Source organism: Podarcis melisellensis (assembly GCF_964234715.1).
Source record: "Podarcis melisellensis genome assembly, chromosome: 7".
Classification (NCBI taxonomy): domain Eukaryota; kingdom Metazoa; phylum Chordata; class Lepidosauria; order Squamata; family Lacertidae; genus Podarcis; species Podarcis melisellensis.
Window position 1 is genome coordinate 10,257,070 of NC_138539.1, and position 24,822 is coordinate 10,281,891.

At 44.4% G+C, this 24,822-nt stretch overlaps 1 protein-coding gene across 1 annotated transcript in view; it reads left to right on the forward strand.

Moving 5' to 3' along the window:
- Window positions 1-1,006: 1,006 nt before the first annotated feature.
- Window positions 1,007-24,822, forward strand: part of NDRG1 (N-myc downstream regulated 1) — a 79,155-nt gene continuing 55,339 nt past the window's right edge. The window contains exon 1 of the mRNA XM_081918897.1: window positions 1,007-1,085. Coding sequence (XP_081775023.1) covers window positions 1,063-1,085 — 23 coding nt within the window. The 5' untranslated portion in view covers window positions 1,007-1,062. The remainder of the gene's footprint in view (window positions 1,086-24,822) is intronic.

The following is a 24,822-nucleotide window of genomic DNA, read 5'->3' on the forward strand; positions in this document are numbered from 1 at the left end:
AGGCTCTCAGGGGGTGCCAGGTAGATCTTTGCACCCCGGTGCCTCATATGCTTAAGACAGTCCTGGTTCATGGGCAGGATTAGCTTAAACCAAAAGGTTAAAATAGAACTTAAAAGGAAACCAAGGAGTAATGAACAATTGGAATAACGAAGAAAATGCAGTGATACAAATTAAAATAAAATTTAGAAACCGCAAAAGGGGTGGGAGTCAAGATATGTTTGTGTATTGTAATATCAGATTTGTATTGTTGTCAAAATAGTTTTTTTTAAAAAAAAATGAAAAATGAAATATATTTTAAAAAGTAAATTCAAATGGCCAAAGCCAAATCTCACAGGATCTTTCCCTGTCAACATTATTCCATCACCCTTCAGGTGGGTGAGGTTTCAGAAAGCAGCCATGTCTTTGCAACAGTGAGGAGTAATAGCATGGCTGTTGCTGTTTTTCATGCAATCTCTGAATTCTGTGCCCAGCACAATGTTAGGCGGGTGTTTTTCTGCGCTCCTACAGAATTATGCGCACAATGTGAATGAGTAGGGAGGAGGGGGGAATGGTGGAAAGAGAGACAGGGCCACTGGCCTTGATATGTCTTATGCACACTTCTAGGAAGCAACACCGGTCCTCGCGAGGAACACATCCAGCTTGCCCTGCCGTCGCTTCGCTTCTGTGCTGCAATTTAATTCCCTCCCCAGCAGCTCCCGCCCTGACCCACATGTCCGCCATTGAACAGATGTTGTCTTGTAAGCCTTTCCTAAGCAGCTCCATTTTCCAATCAGAATTGTGACGGGAATTATGTCCAGAAGATAATTACAGTGTTTATAAAAAGGAAGTCTTGTTGGCTCGGGTGGGGAAAATGGCCTTGGAGCTGGGCAAAATCCAGGTCAGCCTCTGAGCTGCTACAAATGCCTCGACTTGTATGATTTGACTCCCTCCCCCTCCCCCCCCAAAAAGGCAGCTTTTCTCGATTCGGCTCTCAGGGACTACATGCCATTTTTAACTGCAAACCAAGGACGGAAGGGCAGGATCCTGGTTGGTCCCCAACTTGAGTGAGCGAGCAACACATCAATGCATGCGGTATCGACTACCAGGTAAAAATCCATCTATTAAAGAGCTATTGGAGCTTTGCGGCAAGTTGCTAGAATTGATTTTCTTGCACTTTCACCTTCCCCTCCTCCCACTCCAAGCTCTATCTGAATTGAACTGTAAGGTGCTTGGGGCAGAGGACTCACTTCCTTCTATCGCTAGATTGCACTTTCAACTTTCTTGACTACTTCTAAGGAAAGCCGCTCTTTCCTTCCTCTCAGGCGAGGCTCTTTTCAAAGCTGCACAACAGGCAGAAATCCTACAGCTGCAGCTTTTCCGACAGCATGCCTTGGTGGGGAAGAGTATCACCTGTTGAATTTCCGCCTGCTGCCATACAGTTTGTTTTTAAATTCTACACGCTTAAAGGTGCTGAGACTAAATATTTAACATGGATTTGAAGTGCGTAAGCTGTCTAGAACTCTAGAGCACTGCTGTCCTTGAGGCAGGTGAAAAACTCAGCTTTGTCCTATGTGTGTTGCATATCTCCCAAGTCTTGTAATGGGTGGGGTATTTTCTCCTAAATGTGCCATCTTAGGCACACTAACTTGAGCGTAGGTCACACTGAACGCTTTGGGGATTTGCTTGTGGGTAAGGATGCAAATTCCTGGTGAGGTGTGCGAGCCCCTCTCCTCTCGTTCGGCAAAAGGGTCAAAAATCATGTGCTGCAGAAAAGCCGAATCTGCTTTCCTGATGCCTTAAGAAAAAGTTGGGAAGCAGCTGGAGGGATTTGGATTGGAGCATCATTGATGGAGAAGCGAATGGCTAAGCTCATTTCCTTGCAGTTTCCCCAATCAAAACACCCCAGGGGTGCTAATAGCAGCTTCAAAGAGGCTGGAGGGGTTGGGGAGACACTTCAGGAAGATAAAAGAGTGTTTATTTGATTGATTGATTGATTGATTGATTGATTGATTGATTTCATTAAATCATTAAACTTGGGTGTTTAAAAAAACAACCCTCATAGCGGTTTACAAAAATATAAAACTATACAATCAGGAAAAATTCAACAGCTCTACTTTAAAATATACAGTGGTACCTAAGGTTAAGAACTAAATTCGTTCCGGAGGTCCGTTCTTAACCTGAAACTGTTCTTAACCTGAGGTACCATTTTAGCTAATGGGGCCTCCTGCTGCCGCTGTGCAATTTCTGTTCTCATCCTGAAGCAAAGTTCTTAACCCAAGGTACTATTTCTGGGTTAGCGGAGTCTGTAACCTGAAGCATCTGCAAGCCGAGGTAAGGTAAAGGAAAAGGAACTGGCCGACTCTGGGGCTGCGGCGCTCATCTCGCTTTATTGGCCAAGGGAGCTGGCGTACAGCTTCCGGGTCATGTGGCCAGCATGACTAATCCACTTCTGGCGAACCAGAGCAGCGCACAGAAACGCCGTTTACCTTCTCGCCGGAGCGGTACCTATTTACCTATTTGCACTTGGACGTGCTTTCGGTTGGCAGGAGCAGGGACCGAGCAACAGGAGCTAACCCTGTAACAGGGATTTGAACTGCCGACCTTCTAATTGGCAAGTCCTAGGCTCTGTGGTTTAACCCACAGCACCACCCGCGTCCCACAACCCGAGGTAACACTGTACAAAGGTTAAAAAACTAAAACAGATTAAAATCACGTCGACTTCAAAAGCGTCTGGGTAGCGTTGTCAAAATGAGAATCTCTTTAGCAGGTGCCAAATAGAGTAAAGTGAAGATTTCTGCTTCATTTCAATAGGCGGGGAGTTCCAAAGTATAACTGGGACCCCACACCGAACGGTTCCTACAAATGCAAAGGGAACAGGTATAGGAAGAAGAAAGTTTTGAAGCAGAGGTTGGATGCCTTTGTGTCATGGATGCTTTAGCTGAGATTCCTGCATTGCAGAGGGTTGGACTAGATGGCCCCGGGGTCCCTTCCAACTCTGCAATTGTAAAAGTTAAACACCCAACTTTCCGGCATTCCAGGGCCCTAAGTGAGAAGGTGGTGGGGCAGACGCAGGTGGAAGTTTGTTTGTTTTTTAAAGAAATATTAATTAAAGTTTTACAAAGACATAAGTACAAAAATACATGAAAAAATAAAAAATAAAAATAAAAATACAACATACAAAAGACAAAAAGAAAATAGGAAAAAAATAAAAACAAATCCGTTTTTTATAACTTTAAACTCATTTGCTTATTTCCTTGACCTCCTCTCACCTCCCCTTTTCGTATCCCATTTACATAATCAAATCAGCAAATCCTTGCCCTCATTCATTTATCTTAACTCTATATCTTAACATATTATAACTCTATATTTCCATCCATTATCAATTCATTTTTGCATATTCTTAATAACTTTGTTGCTAATGCCACTTATTTTCAATCCAACATCATTTTAACATTCATTAATTTTACAGTGTTTCTGCAAATAGTCTTTAAATTTCTTCCAGTCTTCTTCCACCAACTCTTCTCCCAGGTCTCGGATTCTGCCAGTCATTTCCACCAATTCCATATAGTCCATCTGCAGGTGGAAGTTTGGAAAGGAAGGCTGAGCTGTTCTAGAAAAGTTTAAGAAAGACTCAGGATGGCTGCCTCTTAGGGGCTGTGCATTTCCCACCTGGACTTAATAATAATAATAATAATAATAATAATAATAATAATAATAATAATAAAAAAATTTTATTTATTCCCTCCCCTCCCCGGCCAGAGCCGTGCTCAGGGCAGCTAACACCAGTAAAATTACAGTAAAAACATAATGGGGGGGGCAATTTAAAATATAGGTTAAAATGCAATTTAAAATTCAGCCTCATTTTAATAGTAGCCCATAGGTCAAAACCATAAGGGGAGCGAAACATAAAGGTCAGACTGAGTCCAAACCAAAGGCCAGGCGGAACAGCTCTGTCTTGCAGGCCCTGCGGAAAGATGTCAAGTTCCGCAGGGCCCTAGTCTCTTGTGACAAAGCGTTCCACCAAGTCGGGGCCAGTACTGAAAAGGCCCTGACCCTAGTTGAGACCAATCTAATCACCTTGCGACTTGAGACCTCCAAAATGTTGTCATCTGTGGACCTTAAGGTCCTCCACGGGGCATACCAGGAGAGGCGGTCCTGTAGGTACGTGGGTCCTAGGCTTGGCTATTATTCTTTAAGAACTTTGAGATGATCCCTTTTTATTTGTTTTAGTTTTATATTGCGAGTCTATCCCACCTTCCCTCCATTTTCTCAAGGTGAGGTATTCAGGGTTCTCCCCTTCCCCCAAACTATTCTCACAACAACCCTGTGGGGTAGGCTGCAGACTTAACAAGAAATTAACAAGAGATGCAACTCTCTTTTTCTGGCCCAAGTAAAAGGGGAAAGTTTCACTGGCCGAATGCATGTGACTTGCAGCAACTGTTAAAGAGCACAAAACCTGAAGTTGCCACCCTTACTCAGAGCCTGGGGCAAGCAGAACTTACTGTGCCCTTTACAATCCTTTTCACTCTCAACATGGTTTCCTTAGGATTTATTTTTTTGTCGAGATCTAAATTCATCGATTCCCAGCAAGAGCTTCGACCAGAGAGCTCTGCTGCCCTGGCTGAGCAATCATTTCCAATTAACTCCCAATTAGTCCATTAATTAGCTCCTTCCACAGCAAACGAAGCAGTCGTCTAGACTGAATTCATTCTGCTCTGTTTGCAAATTTAATCTGCCTTAAGAATGGCTAGGAGTGCCAAGTTTTTCAGGCAGCTGCACATCCTTGCGGCAGGCAGAAATTCAGCAGGTTTTCAGTGTTTTCTTTTAGGGAACTCTTCCCCGGTTGAATTTCTGCCCATCCGTGCAGTGACTGAAAGGCACAAGATCCCTTAAAAGGAGGGGGAATGTGGTGACTGTGAGCATAGCCAAACAGCGCATGGTATTTCTCTCTCCATAAAACGAACCCAACCATTAGACACACCTAGTATTTAGAGGAGGAAAACAAGAAAAAAAAAATATTCTGAACGAAACAGTGGATGTATGATTTTTGTGGTTCATGCTGTGGCCACAGACATGTGATTTGATGGTGAGTTTGGGGTAGCCCAAAGTAAAAATTCTAGAATCCATGTGGATCCGTGCTTTCTAACCACGTTTTGGAGCCATTGCGGCCCCATGAAACAGTGGATGTGTGATTTTTTTGGTAAAGGCTATAGCCATGGACATGCTATGTGATCTGATGATGAATTTGGGGTGACTCAATGCAAAAATCCTGAGGATCCATGTAGATCTGTGCTTTGTAACCACGTTTTTGAGCCATTGCGGCCCCACACAACAGTGGGTGCGTGTGGTTTTTTTTGGTGCAGGCTGTAGCCATGGACATGCTATGCGATCTGATGGTGAATTTGGGGTGACCCAATGCAAAAATCCTGAGGATCCATGTGCTTTTACCGCCCCCTTCCCAGGCAGCCTCCTTTATTGCTAGCGTCCCTTATCTCCCTCCCGATCACTTACCGATCAGCTGCTTCCTTTCAATACCCCCTTCTCTCTTGTTTGCCTTAGTGTCTTTTTCTTAGCTGGAGCAGTTTTTTGCTCCCCCTTTTCTTCTAATTTCTCTCCTCATTGCTGTAGTCTTCCTGTCTCCTCTCCTTTCCTTGCAAGTTTGCTGTCTTTACCTCCTCCCTCCCAGGCAGCCTCCTTTATCTCTAGCGTCCCTTATCCTCCCTCCCAATCGCTTGCCGATCAGCAGCTTTGTTTCAACACCTACTTCCCTCTTTCAAAAAAAAAAAAAAAAGCATGATCTGCCTTTCGTCCCGGGTAATTCGGCTCCAGGGACCACGCATTCGCTCCATAGGACGCACAGACATTTCCCCTTACTTTTTAGGAAGAAAAAAGTGCGTCCTATGGAGCGAAAAATACAGTAATTCTTCTCAACAGGTACACCATGAGGCTCTTAATCTCCGGCTTGTGTGTTCAAGCCCCACATTGGGCAAAAGATTCCTGCATTGCAGGGGGTTGGACTAGATGACCCTAAGGCTCCCTTCCAACGCTACAATTCTATGACTATATGATTCTCTTAGCTCAGATTTCTAGCCACTCTTTCTTACTAGCTTTGCTCTGCTCTCTGCACCAGATGAGTGAAAATTCAACCCAAGAGGCCTTATGTGGCAGCTCATTTGGAAGGAACTTTGCAAGGAAAAAAAGCAAGCAATAAGCAATTCCGTGTGTTGCTATCTTCAAAATCCCTTTTGAAGATACATCTTGGTTTAATCATTCCTGTTTTTACTATTTATTTTATGCTTCCCACGTGATCCGCTTCTGTAGCAATCTTGCAGACGTTTCTGTCATAAGTGCTTGAGCAAATAACTTTTGTTGGATACAGTCACTGCCGGCCCAAGGTCTTCTGCAAGGCTGAGAACAGTGTGGCAATTTTCACCGGGCTCAGTGCCTTGGGGAGGGTAAAGATTTGCAACTGACCTCTTTGAAAGAGGCTTTGAGTTTAGATGTTGTGACGGTGAAAGTTCATCTTTTCCTTACTATGAAAATGAAACACGCAGGACAGAAAACACCACATTAGCACCAAGTGAGATCTTAATGATATTAGTCGTGCCTGATCAAAGGCAGCTAACAATACAAAAGGAGGAGGGGGTAAGGAAGAAAACCCAATAAAGGCCAAATGACTTTGATAAGCTACAAAACATGTTAGCAAACTATCACCAGGGATATTTTATTTTATTTTTTGGAATAGATATAGAATGTGTTGCGGAAATGCTAAGGAAATGCGTAAGGGAAACATTGAGCAGTTTTCACGTTACAAAATTAGTTCAAATGAGGATTCAGTCATGTGCCTGTGTAATTGGACTTTGCACAAACTGTGAAATTGCAGGATGAGGAGAGATGCCAAGAGCAGTTCGCTCTGAAAGGGCTCGAGTATCACAATGTTTTTATTATTGCAAATCACGACGAGGATACAAATATTGCTAATGGTCCTTTGGTTCTTTTCATTAAACTGTTTTAATGCTTTGTCTGCTGCTGCTGCTGCTGCTGCTGCTGCTAATAATAATAATAATAATAATAATAATAATTTATTTATACCCCACCCATCTGGCTGGGTTTCCCCAGCCACTCTGGGCAGCTCCCAACAGAATATTAATAATGACAATAAAAAAGCGATAAAATATCAAACATTAAAAACTTCCTTAGACTTGCCTTTCTCTTATTGTTAACCCTGTTTTCGGTCACATTGCACTGTGTGTTTTGATTTTTGAAAAGTGCCTTTGCGTTCCTTGGGAGAGAAGAACGTAGTGAAACAACAACAAGTTGGAAATTAATACATGAGATTCAGGAAAAGATTTCTCCTAAAATTTGACTTCTACGTATAGATGTGTGATTTAAACCGTTTACTTAAATGCAAGATACTTTACACCGGGGGCTCTAATTTGCCCCCCACATCAAGGGGGCTGGTGTCACGTGACCCATAGGGGTCAGTACTTGCCCAGCGGCAGTGGGGGATGGAGGCCCCCTCAAAATTTGGGGGGGAGCTTGGCACCCAGTCCAGAAATATTGAGGGGGCTGAAGCCCTTTCTGCCCCCTATAGTTGGTGCCCCTGATTTATGCAAATTGCTAAAGATTTCGACCCAGAAGGCTTTAATCCTGTACCCCTTTGCTATTCTCTCATTTCAATTCAAGTCAAATCAAATCAAATTTAAATTCAAATCAGCTCCGCAATTTTCATAGGGAAAAAGCTCCCATTTAATGAATGGTAGTCCCCCCCCCTTTGCAAATTGTATGCAATGGTGTGTGTTTGCGATCAAATCATAGCCATAGTGGAAGGCAAAGGATTAGGCCTTCTGAACCCCCACACTAGGCGCTCAATGCGGCAATTTTTGTAGAGATCACCAACAACACCCCTGTTTCCTGAGGACACAGAGACAAAACTAATACATCACCTGGTTTGGGTTCTAAAATATACTCTGAGTTGATTGTGAATTTCATGCTCTTTATTCAGCTCCTAGTAGCAATGAATGAAACTTTTCCCCAAACATCTAGCTAAAAGTAAAGGGACCCCTGACCATTAGGTCCAGTCATGGCCGACTCTGGGGTTGTGGTGCTCATCTCGCTTTACTGGCCAAGGGAGCCGGTGTACAGCTTCCGGGTCATGTGGCCAGCATGACTAAGCCACTTCTGGCGAACCAGAGCAGCGCATGGAAACGCCGTTTACCTTCCCGCTGGAGCAGTACCTATTTATCTACTTGCAGTTGACGTGCTTTGAACTGCTAGGTTGGCAGAAGCAGGGACCGAGCAATGGGAGCTCACCCCGTCACGGGGATTCAAGCCTTCTGATCAGCAAGTCCTAGGCTCTGTGATTTAACCCACAGCACCACCCGCGTCCCAAACGTCTAGCTACACATACATTATTTACACAATGGGCCCCTCGTGATTGGCTAATTCCAAGCTGCTCCTGTAGGCCAATCAGGTTGTGGATTCACTTCCTCCAGAAGCCTGATTGGCTGCTCCTGCAGGCCAATCAGGTTGCTGATTCACTTCCACCTGGAGCTGGATTGGGTGGCTTCTGCGGACCAATCAGACTGCTGCATTCTGGATCCTATTGTTCTAGGATTCAGCTCAGTACATAACAGGTTCAAGTTTCGCTGCCTTGGGGCTTTGCTAAGATGCTGTAGGGCTGGAGCCAAATTTCCTTTTCTTCCCATTAAAACTGGTGCCACTCTTGGCTGGAGAGGTCACATAAATCAGGTGTGCAATTGTGCAAAACCTCCTTTTGTGGGTTTCCAAACGGGCAAGTCATTTGAACCTCATAATTAATCCTTGGCACCCATAAACAACAGAGTCGTGTTTGGCAGCAACGATGCTCCGGAACGGCAGCAGCTGAGGGCCTTGACCTTTTCAGACAAACGCCTTTCTTGGGGCAGGAGACAATTCCTTTTGTAAAAACTAAAGGACAGGGAGGGCGGGAGAGAGCTGAGAGGTGCCCTTTAGGAAGTCATGCCCATCTCTAGTCTTCGGATCCATCTCAGGCCCTGTTCAGACCAAGCCAGGGGAAGGTTTCATTTGAACTGTCTTGCGGGCAACTCAGTGGGTTAGCCAAGGCGCAGAGTTCAACGTTAACAGCAAGGCCTGCACAATGTTGCCTGCTGAACTTGGTCCATGTTGCAGTCTAATACATCTTCCGCCTCTTGTAAACAAAATCTGCCCTTTTTCCCTTATGGGGTATCCAAGAGCCTGTGTAGAGTCCTTAAGTGGGTTCTCTATCGGTAGGAGAAAATAACAGAGGCCAAGCAGAGAATATTGAGATGCAAAACAGTTTAGTAATCCTGATCGTTATTGAACTGTTGCAACAGGGTCCTCACTCACCAAACGAAGGAGGGAGGAGCAACCCAGAACAATGGTGTGCATGTCTTTATATAGACTTTTTAAATTGCCACCCTGCAGCCCAAAACCACCCCCCTAATACATCATACATACAACACAGAAGGGATGTCTACAACAGAATCCTGTCTGGCAGGAAGCCTGTTGATGTGTTTACATGAAGAGCCTGGCCATCCTTTTGTGATGTTGTGGTTGTTTAGTCGTTTAGTCGTGTCCAACTCTTCATGACCCCATGGACCAGAGCACGCCAGGCACTCCTGTCTTCCACTGCCTCCCGCAGTTTGGTCAAACTCATGCTGGTAGCTTCGACAACACTGTCCAACCATCTCATCCTCTGTCGTCCCCTTCTCCTTGTGCCCTCCATCTTTCCCAACATCAGGGTCTTTTCCAGGGAGTCTTCTCTTCTCATGAGGTGGCCAAAATATTGGAGCCTTAGCTTCAGGATCTGTCCTTCCAGTGAGCACTCAGGGCTGATTTCCTTCAGAATGGAGAGGTTTGATCTTCTTGCAGTCCATGGGACTCTCAAGAGTCTCCTCCAGCACCATAATTCAAAAGCATCAATTCTTCGGTGATCAGCCTTTTGTGATGGTAAATACCTAATTTCTGAGTCCAGGTCACAGACTCACCCTATTCATATATTAAATGTGCCCTTAAGGCAGGATTTGTAAGCAAAGAGACAATGGTTATTTTATTTCCTCCCTCCTTGCAGAGAAACATTTGTTGTTGTTTTTTTATAAATTTTTATTGGATTTTCACATTTTATAAAGACATCACACACAAAAAAAGACAAAGACAAAACATGTATAATTTCATATCCTTACTTTCTTAACCCCCTTTCCCTGACTTCCCCCCACCCACCCCTCATACATCCCAATTTCCATAGTTAGTTCAGCAAGTTCTTGTCCCTCCCTTTAACCTATTCTTGTTGTTTTTAAACTTGATTCTTTTTAATAGACCAAATTTTACTTATCCCATTCTCTTATAAACATTAAATCCTTTTTCTAAGGTCGACCTAGGTTCTCATCCACAAATTTCCCCTTTTTTATCTTAAAATATAGGTCAAAATAACCAAACACAAAAGTCATAAATTTTCAAAATTCTGCTCTCCCCCTCCCTCCCTACCCCGGTTTCCGTCCCTTCCCAGATAAATATCCACCCATACAGTTCCTAGCCCGGATTCCTCACATCCGAGGCCTTCAAATCTCTGTCAGTCTCTCTCTGTCGGTTTTGTTGGTAGTCCTTTTTGTTGGTCCTCAGGTCTCGAGGGAGATCTATCGCAGCCACATCACCTTCTCTTGCGCCCAAAATAGTTGAGAGTAATTGCTGCCAAAGATCAGCCAAAGATCTCCCATACTCAAACTCAGAGAAGAAGAGGAAGTCCTAGTCATATTTCTTTATTCTTTTAAATTCCAGTGTTCCAAAAAATCCAGAGACTTCCTCCTTTATCTTTCTCATCTTTCTCATCTTTCCCAAATTTGTAATCCAAAGATCTTCTTCTTCATTTCCTGGCAACGTAGGCTTCTGCTTGGTATTTTCTGCCTGTACTTTCTCCCCTCCTTCTTCCTTTTCCACCAATTCCAAAGATGTCTCTTCTGATTCAGCTGCAGATTTTTTCCCAGTCAAGTCCTTTGTTTCATCAGCAGGGTTGCTTGTTTTGGAAATCAAGGTCGTAAGTTCTTTGTTCATAGCCATGCTCTACTCTTGCAAAATTCCCACGAGAAAGAAAGCTCTTTCTATTTCTGCCAGTAATTTCCCCTCTGCAGCCATTGTAATGTCACTAGTTCCCCCTAGGGGGATTCCAGTTGCTCAATAGTTCTTTTCCAACAATCCGTTACTTTGTTATTTGTTGTTACTTGGTTTCCAACCACTTCTAGTTAAATGTAACACCTTTAGTCCAGAGAGATATTAAGTAATGCAATTCTTAGCTTTATCCACCCGTTTGACAGCTCCTTTGACAGCTGTCAAACTCCTTATTCTTTTTCGCTAGACTCACACGTAGGACGCTCCCGGGTCGGGGGGGGGGGTTACGCAAAAGTTTCTAAAGTTCCTCTCTTCTCTCCAGCACAAAAAACTTCTTCTGTCAAATTCATGGAATATCTTTATCAAACACCGAAAGCACACTGTTCTCTCGACCTTAGTTCTCCGATCCTTGCTTTAGATCGTTTGTAGGTAGGGGGGGTGCGGACTTCCCTTTAGCACATCCCCCCGGTCGTACCGAATTAAAGATAGAGATTTTTAAAGTCCGAATTTCCTTCTACTCACGGGTTATTTGTTTCCAGTCCAAATTTCGGGAAAAAAGTTAGCGCTCTCCGGCCATGGCTCGCGGCTTCGCTCCACTGAAGTAGCGGTCTACTCCCAGCACTACGCCACTCTCCGTACCCTCTCCGTAGCCTTTAAAAAGGCTCTTCGTGGGTCGGGGAGGGCGCTTAAGGTGCCCGCTGAGTCACCAAGTCCACAGGCATCCGCACCTGTGGTTTCTGAGGGTCCCCGTGTCGCCGGCGCGGCAAGACCCGTCTTCAGTAGAGCCGATTCCCTCCGGAGCTCGGAGGGAATCCGCCATTAGCCGATCGCGTTAACCCGGAAGTCCCTTGCAGAGAAACATTTGAGGTCGGTTTGGGAGAGTCAAAATGGTTTCAGGACTGTCTTCCTGTACTGTTTCAGACATGTGGTTTGTATATTTATGTATGCGTTTGCCTTGTACATTTATGAACATTATATTTATATATTTGAGACCTTACGTTCTTATAACATTTGAAAAAAGAGCAAAACAGCCTTTCAGAGAGGCTGTCTCCTCTGAGAATTTCTCCGACCCTCCAGACCAGAGAAGACCCTCCAAGTGTCCCTATTTTCCAGGGACAGTTCTGGATTTAAAGAAGCCACCCCGGTTTCTGGTTTGATCTCAGAATTGGAGAAATGTTGTAGGGTATTGGAAGACATCCTCATTTTCATCAGTGGGTATGGAGTCAGGTGATCCCAAGTCAAGGAAATAGGCAGTGTTTTTTTCTATTTAAAATGTTTAGGGGTACCCTCATTTTGACTCAAGAAAATCACCATCTTATAGTTCAAATCGGGGGAAATAAATACAGTAAATGAACAAAAGTACAAAGATTCACAAAATGTTTAGGGGTATGTATACCCCTGCGTCCCCCCCCCCCCCAGGAAAAAAAGCACTGGAAATAAGTAACTATACAACATTTGGAAGACATCTGAAGGCAGTTCGGTATAGGGAAATTTAAAAATGCTTAATGTTTTACTATGTTTTTATATACAGTGGTACCTCAGGTTAAGAACTTAATTTGTTCTGGTGGTCCGTTCTTAACCTGAGGCACCACTTTAGCTAATGGGGCCTCCTGCTGCTGCTGCGCTGCGTCGTGCAATTTCTGTTCTCATCCTGAGGTAAAGTTCTTAACCTGAGGTACTACTTCTGGGTTAGCGGAGTCTGTAACCTGAAGCATCTGTAACCCAAGGTACCACTGTAAGTTGGAAGCCACCTAGAGTAGCTGGGGCAACCTTGTCAGATTGGTGGGATGATATTATTATTATTATTATTATTATTATTATTAATGAATAGGACGTCCCTATTTGCATCAGAGAAATGTTGGAGGGTTTGAGATTCTGGTGCTGTCCTATACACTCCTAAATAATCTTGGAGTTGATGACAACCACAAATAAAGGCAGTCAACATTTGTGGCTCCAGGATTATTATTATTTCTAAGTTAATCTATTGCATTCACATCCCACTTTTTTCTCCAAGGAGCTCCAAGTGGCGTCCATGGTTCTCCTCATTTAATCCCACAACCAGTGCTGGATTTACGTGTAAGATAAACAAGCTGTAATTTAGAGCCCCACTCTCTTGGGGGCACCCCAAAAATATACTTCTTCTTAATTGTATTTCAGTTCAACAATTACTTTGATAAAATACATATTTTGTTATGTGCAAATGGCTTTAGATACCTATTAGGTTCATAAATTACCATATAGCATATATTCAACACAAAAAAACAGCGACAATTTGTTGTTGACAAAGGATAGCTGGACTCTAGGTCAGCCAGTGAGCTTCATGGCCCAGTGGGGATTTGAACCCTGGTCTCCCAGGTCCTAGTCTGACACTCTAAACACCGGTGAGATTTTATTTGTGCTTCAAGCCCAAAGGCACAATGCGCAGTTGGTGTTTGTGTGTGCTGCAGGATCAAGATAATACTACTTATTCTAAGGCACCAGCTACCGGCCTGCAATTTGGCTTCTCTCGATCTGTGTCCAGTGGTCTGTTGAGGAATGGGGTCTCCATTTGAGGAAGGGAGCCACATGGGCCAAATCAGAGCAGCGTTGATGGGTGTTGCCCCCAACCCACTGAAGCATTTGGGGTTTTAGATGGAGGTTTGGGTACCCATGTTGGGTAGGTACAACGCCAACTGCCTGCGCTTATAGGAGAGGTGCCATGTGTGCATCCTTGGCACTTTTGAACTGAATGGATCACACACACACACACACTGTCCAAAGTCTGCAGTCTTAACTGATGGATCACATGGCTTGTTTTCCTACTGAAGCTCGAAGGTTTGGCAGCCCTCGCAGGCTGACCCTACAATCATGCAAGCTTGCAAGTCACGGGGGTGAGTTTTTGACCCACCGGAATCAATAACCCAACTCGGGTTGACTTAAAGAGGGTCAGAATTCCACCTCGGCCATGAAAGTAGTTGAAATCTTTACCAGATAAGCCTGAGACAAAGTAAACAAGCTCGGCAAATGATTAGCTCGCTCCGACCCATTCCCCCACCCTCACCCCGCTACAACAGTGTCTTATTTGGAAACATTTCAAACGCCCATGAACATTCGAGTGTGTGACTGCAATTAACGTTTATGGTGGGGCACTTTGATCTCTGCTGCCTCCCCTTTCGTCCTCCTTCTTTTTTTTCTTCCAATTTAATGAAAAGGGTGGCTATAAAATGTGGCCACTGTTTAAACTTTTCGACTTCGTTCTGCTGCCAGGCAAGTTGCGCTCAGAGGGCGCAAACCAGGATATGGGTGAGATGTTTGTTGCGCATCGAGGACATGATCCGGCCAATGATAAGCACTGTTAAAAGTCCTATTTATAGGAGAGAGGGTTCACATTTATTTATTTAGCAGATGGTTTTTGGACTTCGGCAAACTTAAATAGACTGGTCCTTCCTGGAGAGGAGAGGAGGTTAAATTAGGATTTTGTTTTTGCAGGTTTTTTCTTTAATTTTCTTCTTTCATAATTGTTATTATATAATGCAAATCAATAACACCATATTTAGAAGAAGAAGAAGAAGAAGAAGAAGAAGAAGAAGAAGAAGAAGAGAGGAGGAGGAGGAGGAGGAGGAGGAGGAGGAGGAGAAGGAAGAAGAAGAGTTTGGATTTGATATCCCGCTTTATCACTACCCTAAGGAGTCTCAAAGTGGCTAACAATCTCCTTTCCCTTCCTCCCCCACAACAAACACTCTGTGAGGTGAGTGAGGATAAAAAGGCACACCTGTAATGCACCTACTCTCAGCAGCCGGAAACACCATAACCAGATACTGGAGAGACCTGTCAGGAGTAAGCATGGACCAATGGTACCAAACAGTAGGGGAAACAGCCTTATTAGAGAAACTAACCAATAAACTGAAACTGACACGGGGACAAATAGAAGAAGACGCCTTCATGGTAGGGCTCCGCTTTATCATATACACAGCGCAACAAGACAATGACAAAAATCCACCAATAGCATATGAATTAATATGGCTAACCTGACTCAAAAACACCCACCCACCCCAGTCACACATGAAAACTAAGTTCACCACAGCCAATCACAAATAAACAACCACACCTTAGGCCAACCCCAACCTCTCTTTTTATATATATATATATATTTTTAACATATCATTTCCAACATCATTTAACATATTTTCTTATCTTATACAATGTTTTGGACTTCCATCAGCCACCTCTGAAGATTTTTCAATCTTTATCACTTAGTCTACATTTCTTAATTTCTCTATTACTTTTAATCGTCCTTAACTAATAACGCTCTGCATAGTCTTCATTGCACTATTTCCTGCGGTCCTCCTTACAAAACTTCTTGCAGTCCTACTAGCGTAATCTGTTTTTATTACAATTGCTTTTCAAATAGTTCAGATATTTACTCCAGTCCTCTAAGAATCTCTGGTCCCGCAGATTTCAGATCCTTCCTGTCATCTTATCTAATTCTGCGTAGTCCATTGATTTCATTTGCCACTCTTCTTTCGTCGGTAGTTCTTCTTCCTTCCATTTCTGTGCCAATAATATTCTTGCTGCCGTTATTGCATAAAAAAAATAATTTGCTATCCTGTCTATTAATATCCTGCCTTATTCCAATTCAGGTAACTGGTCCATCCACCTCAGTGTTGTCTGCACTGAATGGCAGAAGCTCTATTCCTCAGCCCTAACCAGAGATGCTTTTACTATACGGACCGTATACTATCCCAGTAGTGATGTATGGAAGTGAGAGCTGGACCATAAAGAAGGCTGATCGCCAAAGAATTGATGCTTTTGAATTCTGGTGCTGGAGGAGACTCTTGAGAGTCCCATGGACTGCAAGAAGATCAAACCTCTCCATTCTGAAGGAAATCAGCCCTGAGTGCTCACTGGAAGGACAGATCGTGAAGCTGAGGCTCCAATACTTTGGCCACCTCATGAGAAGAGAAGATTCCCTGGAAAGGACCCTGATGTTGGGAAAGATGGAGGGCACAAGGAGAAGGGGACGACAGAGGACAAGATGGTTGGAAAGTGTTCTTGAAGCTACCAGGATGAGTTTGACCAAACTGCGGGAGGCAGTGGAAGACAGGAGTGCCTGGCGTGCTCTGGGTCACGAGGAGTCGGACATGACTAAACGACTAAACAACAACAACTGGAGATGTCAGGGATTGAATTTGAGATCTTCTGCATGCAAAGCAGATGCTCTCCAGCTGAGCTATGGCCCTCCTAAAGTTTGTGTTCCAGCAACATAAAAATCACCAGTCATCTGTCATGTTTAGGAGCATCATCATAAACATCATCCAGACTTTTAGTACTCCCAATATTTCCTAATATGGCTGCACATTGTCTTGTGTTTTACTATTCCATAATATAATAAAACATATTCCATCTTCCCACTAAACAGTTGCCTGTCTGCCTTCTTGTAATTCATTCAGGTCTCACTAATTGGATCATCAATGTCATGTCCCATCCTGTTAACAGCTACTCTGATATTGTAGCACGACGCATCAGGACACTTCCTCTAAAAGCAGTTGCCAGCTGCTGCTGCTGCTGTTCAGGGATTGAACGTCATCTCTGGCCCATAACTCCCAGTAAGACTTTGGATTTCAGATTGCGACCCACAGGCTCTAAAGGCAATGTAAGGGATATGGGGAACAGCTGTGCTTCCACCAGTGAAATATTGGAAGCAGTGAAGACTGGTCCATTAGGATGAATGGACCGCTGCCCTGCCAACTTTACTCTGAGCTCAGCAAGCCCCCACCTTCCTGCCTTCTTTCTTACAACCAGGAAGCGGGATAGCTCTGCCCGTCATGGGCTCTAGCGCCACCTACTGTTGGCCTCCCTGCCTTCCACCCTACCAGACTCAATGAGCGCCAGCGATGACTTACGTGAGGCTTTGTGTTGTGGGTGTGTTCAGAGCTGTTTTCAGCTCTGTTATCACGTGTGCTTAAAAGTCCTTACAGTTTTTCTGACCTGGCTTCTACCCATCGGAAATGCCTATGAAGATATTTGGGTTCCTTAAGGAGCGCTGCTATCTCAAAAGCTTTGTTTCAGCTACATTTCCTGTTCTTCCTGTCCTGCGGAACTTGAAGCCTTGCTCCATACGCTATTGCAAATAACACATTCCTTTGTCAAATAGGAATATACATCTCGTTACCTGATTTTTTATTTATTTTTAGCAATATTAGGCACAGAAGGAAACTGGCCTTGACACATTTGAATGGAATATCTGGCAATATTAGGCTCAGAATGCCTTGACTCATTTGAATTGAGGAGTTCTTTGATTGAATTTCTGGTTATCAAAAAAGCTTATGCCAGAAAAACTTGGTTAGCCTTCAGGATACCACATGACTCTTCCTCCTTCCTTCCATATTTTGTGAGCCTGCAGTCACAACAAGGAAAGAGGCAGGGCGGTGGTGATAACAAAATGAAACATTTCCATTTCTTATAGACTGATAAGCACCTGAGATGTCTGTGCAATGTTCATATATATTGCCGCTTACAAATTTACTTCCCCGTACATCATGACTTCTAGTCTAATTTCAGGGGTAGGCAATGTGGGGCCTGCCAGATGTTTGGAATGGCAACTCCTATTAGCCACAGCATGCAGATGTCAGGGATGATGAAAGTTCATAGAATTGTAGAGTTGGAAAGGACCTTCAAGGGTCATCTAGTCGAACCCCCTGGAATCTCAGCTATGACAGATGGACATCCGACCTCTGCTTAAAAACCTCCAAAGAAGGAGAGTCCACAATCTCCCAAGGGAGACCATTCTACTGTTGGACAGCTCTTACGGTCAGAAAGTTATTCCTAATATTTTTTAAATAAAAAAAAATTGACTATTTTCACATAAAAATTATTTCAACAATTGTCTTTCCCCCCATTTCCCCCCTCCCACCCCACATATCCCCCTCTCCCTCCCACCTACGGCTTCCCTCAGTTCCTCTTTCTGGTTTACTAACATATATTGTTCTCTGCATATTATAAAAATGTAAAAATCTCTAAGTTATCCATCTATTACTTTAACAAATAAATTTGTGTATGTTTATTCAAAGCCTGCCAAGGAGTCCAACTCATTTAGTTGTTTCTTTAAGTACTTTGTAAAAGGTTCCCATTCTTCTTTAAAGTCACAGTTGTCCTTATCACGTAGTTTGTGCGTCAGTTTTTCCAGTTCTGCATAGCCCATCAATTTCTCTTGCCACTGTTCTTTTGTCAGGATTTCTTCATTCTTCCATCCTTGTGCTATTAAGACTCTTACTGCCATTGTCACATACATAGATATGTTCTTCATTTCCCTTGGCAGGTCTTTCCCTACAACCTGTAACAAAAATGCTTCAGGCTTTTTTACAAATGTTAATCTAAACATTTTCTTCAACTCATTATATATCATTTCCCAATTTTTAAAAATTTCTCTACATTCCCATCACATACAATAAAAAGTCCCTTCTTTTTCCTTGCATTTCCAACATATATTAGGAAGTTATTCCTAATATTTAGCCTATTCACTCTCATCTGCTGCATCCAGACTCTGGTCAAGGGTCTACATCAGAGGTCAGCAAGGTTTATCTTGCCTGGGCAGGATCGGTCCCATGAAGATCCCTCCATGGGCTGGTGCCATGGAAGCGAGTCCCCACGCCGTGCTGCACCGCTTTAGCACAGTGTGCGAGCGGGCAACTCAGTTTGTGGGCAGGTCATGAGCCAGTCAAACGACCTCTGCAGGCTGCTTCCGGCCCATGGGCCTTAGGTTTCTGACCCCTGGTCTACATGGTCTCACCGGATTCAGATGTTGTGGAGAAACAGAGCTGAGTGTCATCTCAAATCTATGGACCACTCCCTTTATAGAGATCTTGAATAGCACTGGGGATAAAATCCTGCAGCAACCCACAGAATTAATACCAGGGGGAACAAATACCAAAAAAAATCACAACCTTCTGTAATGCTGACATAGTCACCCCTTTTTAAAGGTTAAATGCTTCCCCGAATATATATAATTTGTGGAATTGTGGTAAAGTAAAGGTAAAGGTACCCCTGCCCGTACGGGCCAGTCTTGCCAGACTCTGGGGTTGTGCGTCCATCTCACTCAAGAGGCCAGGGGCCAGCGCTGTCCGAAGACACTTCCGGGTCACGTGGCCAGCGTGACATCGCTGCTCTGGCGAGCCAGAGCTGCACACGGAAACGCCGTTTACCTTCCCGCTAGTAAGCGGTCCCTATTTATCTACTTGCACCCGAGGGTGCTTTCGAACTGCTAGGTTGGCAGGCGCTGGGACCGAAAGACGGGAGCGCACCCCGCCGCGGGGATTCGAACTGCCGACCTTTCGATCGGCAAGCCCTAGGTGCTGAGGCTTTTACCCACAGCGCCACCCGCGTCCCGTGAAATTGTGGACAAAGCCTTAAATAAGTATTGTTGGACTCTAAAGTAAGCACCGTTGGCTAACCTTTCAAAAAGGCTATTTCCCCTCACCCTACTTCAAAGGCAAATCAAGACTTTTATCTTTGCAAGGAATGAGCCTAGAAGAGAACTACTAGATGTTTGAGCCAAAGTCTGTGCCAAAGCTCAGAAATGGCCAGAACAAACTCCACCACCGCTGCTCTTGAAAGAACCAGATCGTTTTTGCAAAGCCAGGAATTTGCTGACATTTTTGGTCCAAGTCAAGCAAGACATTGTCGAAAGAAAGAAAGAAAGAAAGAAAGAAAGAAAGAAAGAAAGAAAGAAAGAAAGAAAGAAAGAAAGAAAGATGCCATTGTAGCGTTTTTCTCCTGCATGTGCAGGATCCACTAACTCATAAATTAGTAAGAGCCCTCATAACATTTATTCTGAATCATTGGGCAAGCAGCCTTTTAAGGGTATCAGCAAAGGAGCATTTGAGAGGTGAGCCTCTGTTGCACTGCAAAGGAACGGAATGCATCTCTTGGTGCATACAGCACAACTCCTGGGTGACGCAACATGCCATTAAAAGGTAAAGGACCCCTGGATGGTTAAGTCCAATCAAAGGTGACTATGGGGTTGCGGTGCTCATCTCACTTTCAGCCAGTGTTTGTCCACAGACAGTTTTCCGGGTCTTGTGGCCAGCATGACTGTGGTGCAACAGAACACCATGACAAACCAGAGTGCACGGAAATGCTGTTTACCTTCCCGCTGCACGGTACCTATTTATCTACTTGCACTAGCGTGCTTTCGAACTGCTAGGTTGGCAGGAGCTGAGACAGAGCAACAGGAACTCACCCCGTCATGGGGATTTGAACAACTGACCTTCTGATCGGCAAACCCAAGAGGCTCAGTGATTTAGACCACAGCACCACCTGCGTCCAGTCTTGATTAAGTGGTGAACACATGACCCTGGATTCTTATTTTGGGATATTTCACCCACTGTTGTAAAGTGTATGCAATAGTAACTAGGTGGGTGAAGAGTTCATAATTGTAGAAACAGCATTTGACTTCCAGATGGCAAAGAAGCCATTGATGATGCTACAGCTGTAAACAGCCCTAAAAAACCGTAAGTCATTTGTGGAATGGACTCCCTTAGAAGTTGGTAATAATAAGAATAATACCTTTATTGTCAATGTACAACTTGTGTACAATGAAATTAACTGAGCCTTCCTCCCCCCCACACAAACACTCAATCTCATTGCACTCTGTGTGCTTGTCGCACAACACACCAACTCCAAAAGTCAGTTGCACTATATTATTTTGCGCTCAGCAGCCTAACAGCCCATGGATAGAAACTGTTTTTTAGCCTGTTGGTAGAACTAATTATACTTCTATATCTCCTGCCCAAGGGTAGAAGATTAAAGAGGTGCTGGCCCGGGTGTGAATCATCGCTGAGGATTTTTCTCGCTCTCCTAAGGCAACGATCCCTTGCGATGTCATCTAGCGGGCTCAGGGGACAGCCCATGATATCATGCGCTGTGTTCGCCACCCTCTGTAGAGACTTTCCTTCCTTGGAGGTTTTTAAGCAGAGGTAGGGTGGCCATCTTTCAGGGATGCTTTAGTTGAGATTCCTGCATTGCAGAGAGTTAGACTGCCAATCAGAAGGTTGGCGGTCCGAATCCCCGCGACGGGATGAGCTCCCGTTGCTCGGTCCCTGCTCCTGCCAACCTAGCAGTTTGAAAGTACATCAAAGTGCAAGTAGATAAATAGGTACTGCTCCGGCAGGAAGGTAAATGGTGTTTCCGTGCGCTGCTCTGGTTCGCCAGAAGCGGCTCAGTCATGCTGGCCACATGACCCGGAAGCTGTACGCCGGCTCCCTCGGCCAGTAAAGCGAGATGAGCGCTGCAACCCCAGAGCCGGCCACGACTGGACCTAATGGTCAGGGGTCCCTTTACCCCTTTACCTTTTAAGCCTTGTCGTGGTGCTATTTGAGAGACTTAATTAAAAAAAAATAAATGTAAACAGGTTACGTACCTGTTCCTTGCACATGAACAGTGGCTTTCAATTGCTTTATGCCCGCTGCTAAGGGCATTGATTATTATAGATTTTTTCTAAGTCAAACAAAAATGAAAGGGTTAGGAAGACATTGACACAAACAAATGACAGAGAGAACGTTATTGCCAGCCCAAGAAACAATGCTCCCATTTAGAAAACTCCAGCGAATAGGGAAAATGCTACAGTTGCTTTTTTTGAAACAAACCAGACAAGGAGCTGATGTGCAGCGTTCACTAGTCTATAGGCTTGCTGTACAGAGGGAGGATGTGTTTTCTGGTGCAGAATACTTCCATCCATCCAAACCTTTATGTTTCTAACTCCACAGACTGATGGGTTGAGAATATGGAGGCAGTATCTGGCCACGACTCATTCCAGGTTTTGTTTTGTGTATATCATGCTCTATTAATACCTGTTCCGCTTGCCTTTATACAATACCCTTTCTGCAAGGAGCTCAAAGTGTTGTGACTGGTTCTCTGCTTCCTCATTCCATCCCACAACAACCTTATGGGGTAGGTTAGGCTGGGACTTGGTGGCTGGCTCAAGGCGACCCTGTGAGTTTCATGTAGGAGTAGGGATTTGAACCCTGGTCTCTCAGGTCCTAGAGACATGAGTGGCACTCTCGGTTAAGCCACAGAGCCTAGGACTTGCCGATCAGAAGGTCGGTGGTTCGAATCCCCACGACGGGGTGAGCTCCCGTTGCTCGGTCCCAGCTCCTGTCAACCTAGCAGTTCTAAAGCATGTCAAAGTGCAAGTAGATAAATAGGTACTGCTCTAGCGGGAAGGTAAACAGCGTTTCCGTGCGCTGCTCTGGTTCGCCAGAAGCGGCTTAGTTATGCTGGCCACATGACTCAGAAGCTGTACACCGGCTCCCTCGGCCAATAAAGCAAGATGAGCGCCGCAAACCCAGAGCCGGCCACAACTGGACCTAATGGTCAGGGGTCCCTTTACCTTTACCTCTCAGGTCCTAATTCAATCCTAACCACCCTGCCACAGCAGCTCTTTTGGTTTTCCTGCCTTTAAGCAACGGGGTGACAAGATGGATTTGCAAGGCTCTTTCCAACTCTTAAGACACTATTTAAATAAACGATAGGAGCAAGAGGCACAAACTACAAACATTTCTCTCTGGGGCTACACTTGCAGAGAGGAGTAACAAGAGGCAAAGAAACAGAGTCTGTGGTTTTCCAGGCAAAATAAACAGAAGATTCCACGTTTTCAGAACCAGAATCATGTCCGCTGCCTTTCGATAGGGGGCACTTGGATGCTTGACCTTGAAAGCCTTTCTGGTTGTCATCATTTCTTCAGGAAGTGCAAGTGGGGGCAGGGAGGAAACACATGCTCTTGTTTTGCAAACATCTTTCCCTTGAAAATTAGATCTTTCCAGCTCACTTTCCCTGTAACCGGTGGGCCTACTCTTTGGGGGACAGTTTCTGTGAAACGCTTTTGTCTCAAAGCACTTTGGGTTGAAAACCGGCCACTGCTTATTTCCTCTGAGCTCTCTCCCAGGTCTTGATTTTTGAACCGGATGCATTGCAAATTACGCACTTTCTCTACCGTAGACTGGCTTCCAATGCAGCATGGATGAGTCAGCCTTGCTTCCTTACTTTCAGAGGAATGTGTCTGTCGTCCAGTATGTTCATTCTAGATTGTTTGTTGCTCATTAAGAAGCATGTGCAACTAAACCTGAAATAACAGTTCTTCTTGGGAGGGCTGCATTCAATTCCCATGCCTGAGGTTCTCCACCCCGACTTAAAGGCATAGCTCTGTTGCTAACATAACTGGTAGTTATGTTAATGGAGTCAGTCCGGTGTGGTAGTTGTTGTTGTTTAGTCATTTAGTCGTGTCCGACTCTTCGTGACCCCCTGGACCAGAGCATGCCAGGCACTCCTGTCTTCCACTGCCTCCCGCAGTTTGGTCAAACTCATGCTGGTAGCTTCGAGAACACTATCCAGCCATCTCATCCTCTGTCGTCCCCTTCTCCTTGTGCCCTCCATCTTTCCCAACATCAGGGTCTTTTCCAGGGAATCTTCTCTTCTCATGAGGTGGCCAAGGTATTGGAGCCTCAGCTTCAGGACCTGTCCTTCCAGTGAGCACTCAGGGCTGATTTCCTTAAGAATGGATAGGTTTGATCTTCTTGCAGTCCATGGGACTCTCAAGAGTCTCCTCCAGCACCATAATTCAAAAGCATCAATTCTTTGGCAATCAGCCTTCTTTATGGTCCAGCTCTCACTTCCATACATCACTACTGGGAAAACCATAACTTTAACTATACGGACCTTTGTTGGCAAGGTGATGTGATAGTTAGATCTGCACTATTGCCCGGGAGACCAGGTTTCAAATCCTCTATCAGTCATATATCCTCTATCACCCAGAAGCTCACTACGTGACCTTGGATCAGTGGCGGTCCCTCAGCCAACTTACCCCACAGTTGGGAGGATAAAATTGGAGCAGTGAACCAGGTACAGCACCTTAAGTTCTTTGGAGAGGTGGTATATAAATGTGATGGATAGATAGATAGATGGTAGATAGATAGATAGATAGATAGATAGATAGATAGATAGATAGACAGACAGACAGTTAGTTTGGCCCTCATATTGAGTCAGGCAATTTGTTTTTCCTGCCCCAAATGGTCTTCTCTGCCAGAGGCTCTCCATATGTATTTACAGGACCGCCTCTCCTGATATGCCCCGCAGAGGACCTTAAGGTCCATGAATAATCACAGTTTAGAGGTCCTGGGCCCTAAGGAAGTCAGATTAGCCTCCACCAGGGCCAGGGCCTTCTCAGTGATGGCTCCGACCTGGTGGAATGTTCTGTCCCATGGGACCAGGGCCCTGCAGGATTTAACTTCCTTCCACAGGGCCTGTAAGACAGAGCTATTCTGCCTGGCTTTCAATTTGAACTTAGCCTGATCTTTTATTCCCATTCCTTACCTCCCCCTCTCCTTTTTATGAAGATTACCCGCTCTGGGATCCCACAGCTAATTCTCCCCTGGTCTCCTTGCTGGCCCAAATAGGACTATAGCCAGCTAGCCGTGGTGATCATCTAATGTTTATTGGATGGATTTTCCCCCTAAATTGATTTTTAATTTTTGAATTCTGAATTTATTGTTATTCATGTTTTATACTGTATTTTATGCTGTTTTTTATTGCATCAATTAAGTGTTTTAAATTTGTTGTTAGCCATCCTGAGCCCAGTTTTTATTATTATTGTTGTTGTTGTTGTTATATATACCCTTGGGGTTAGGGGACTGTTGTCCATCAATGGAACGAATGAAGAAACCCGGATGCACTCTGTGTTGTGGAAAC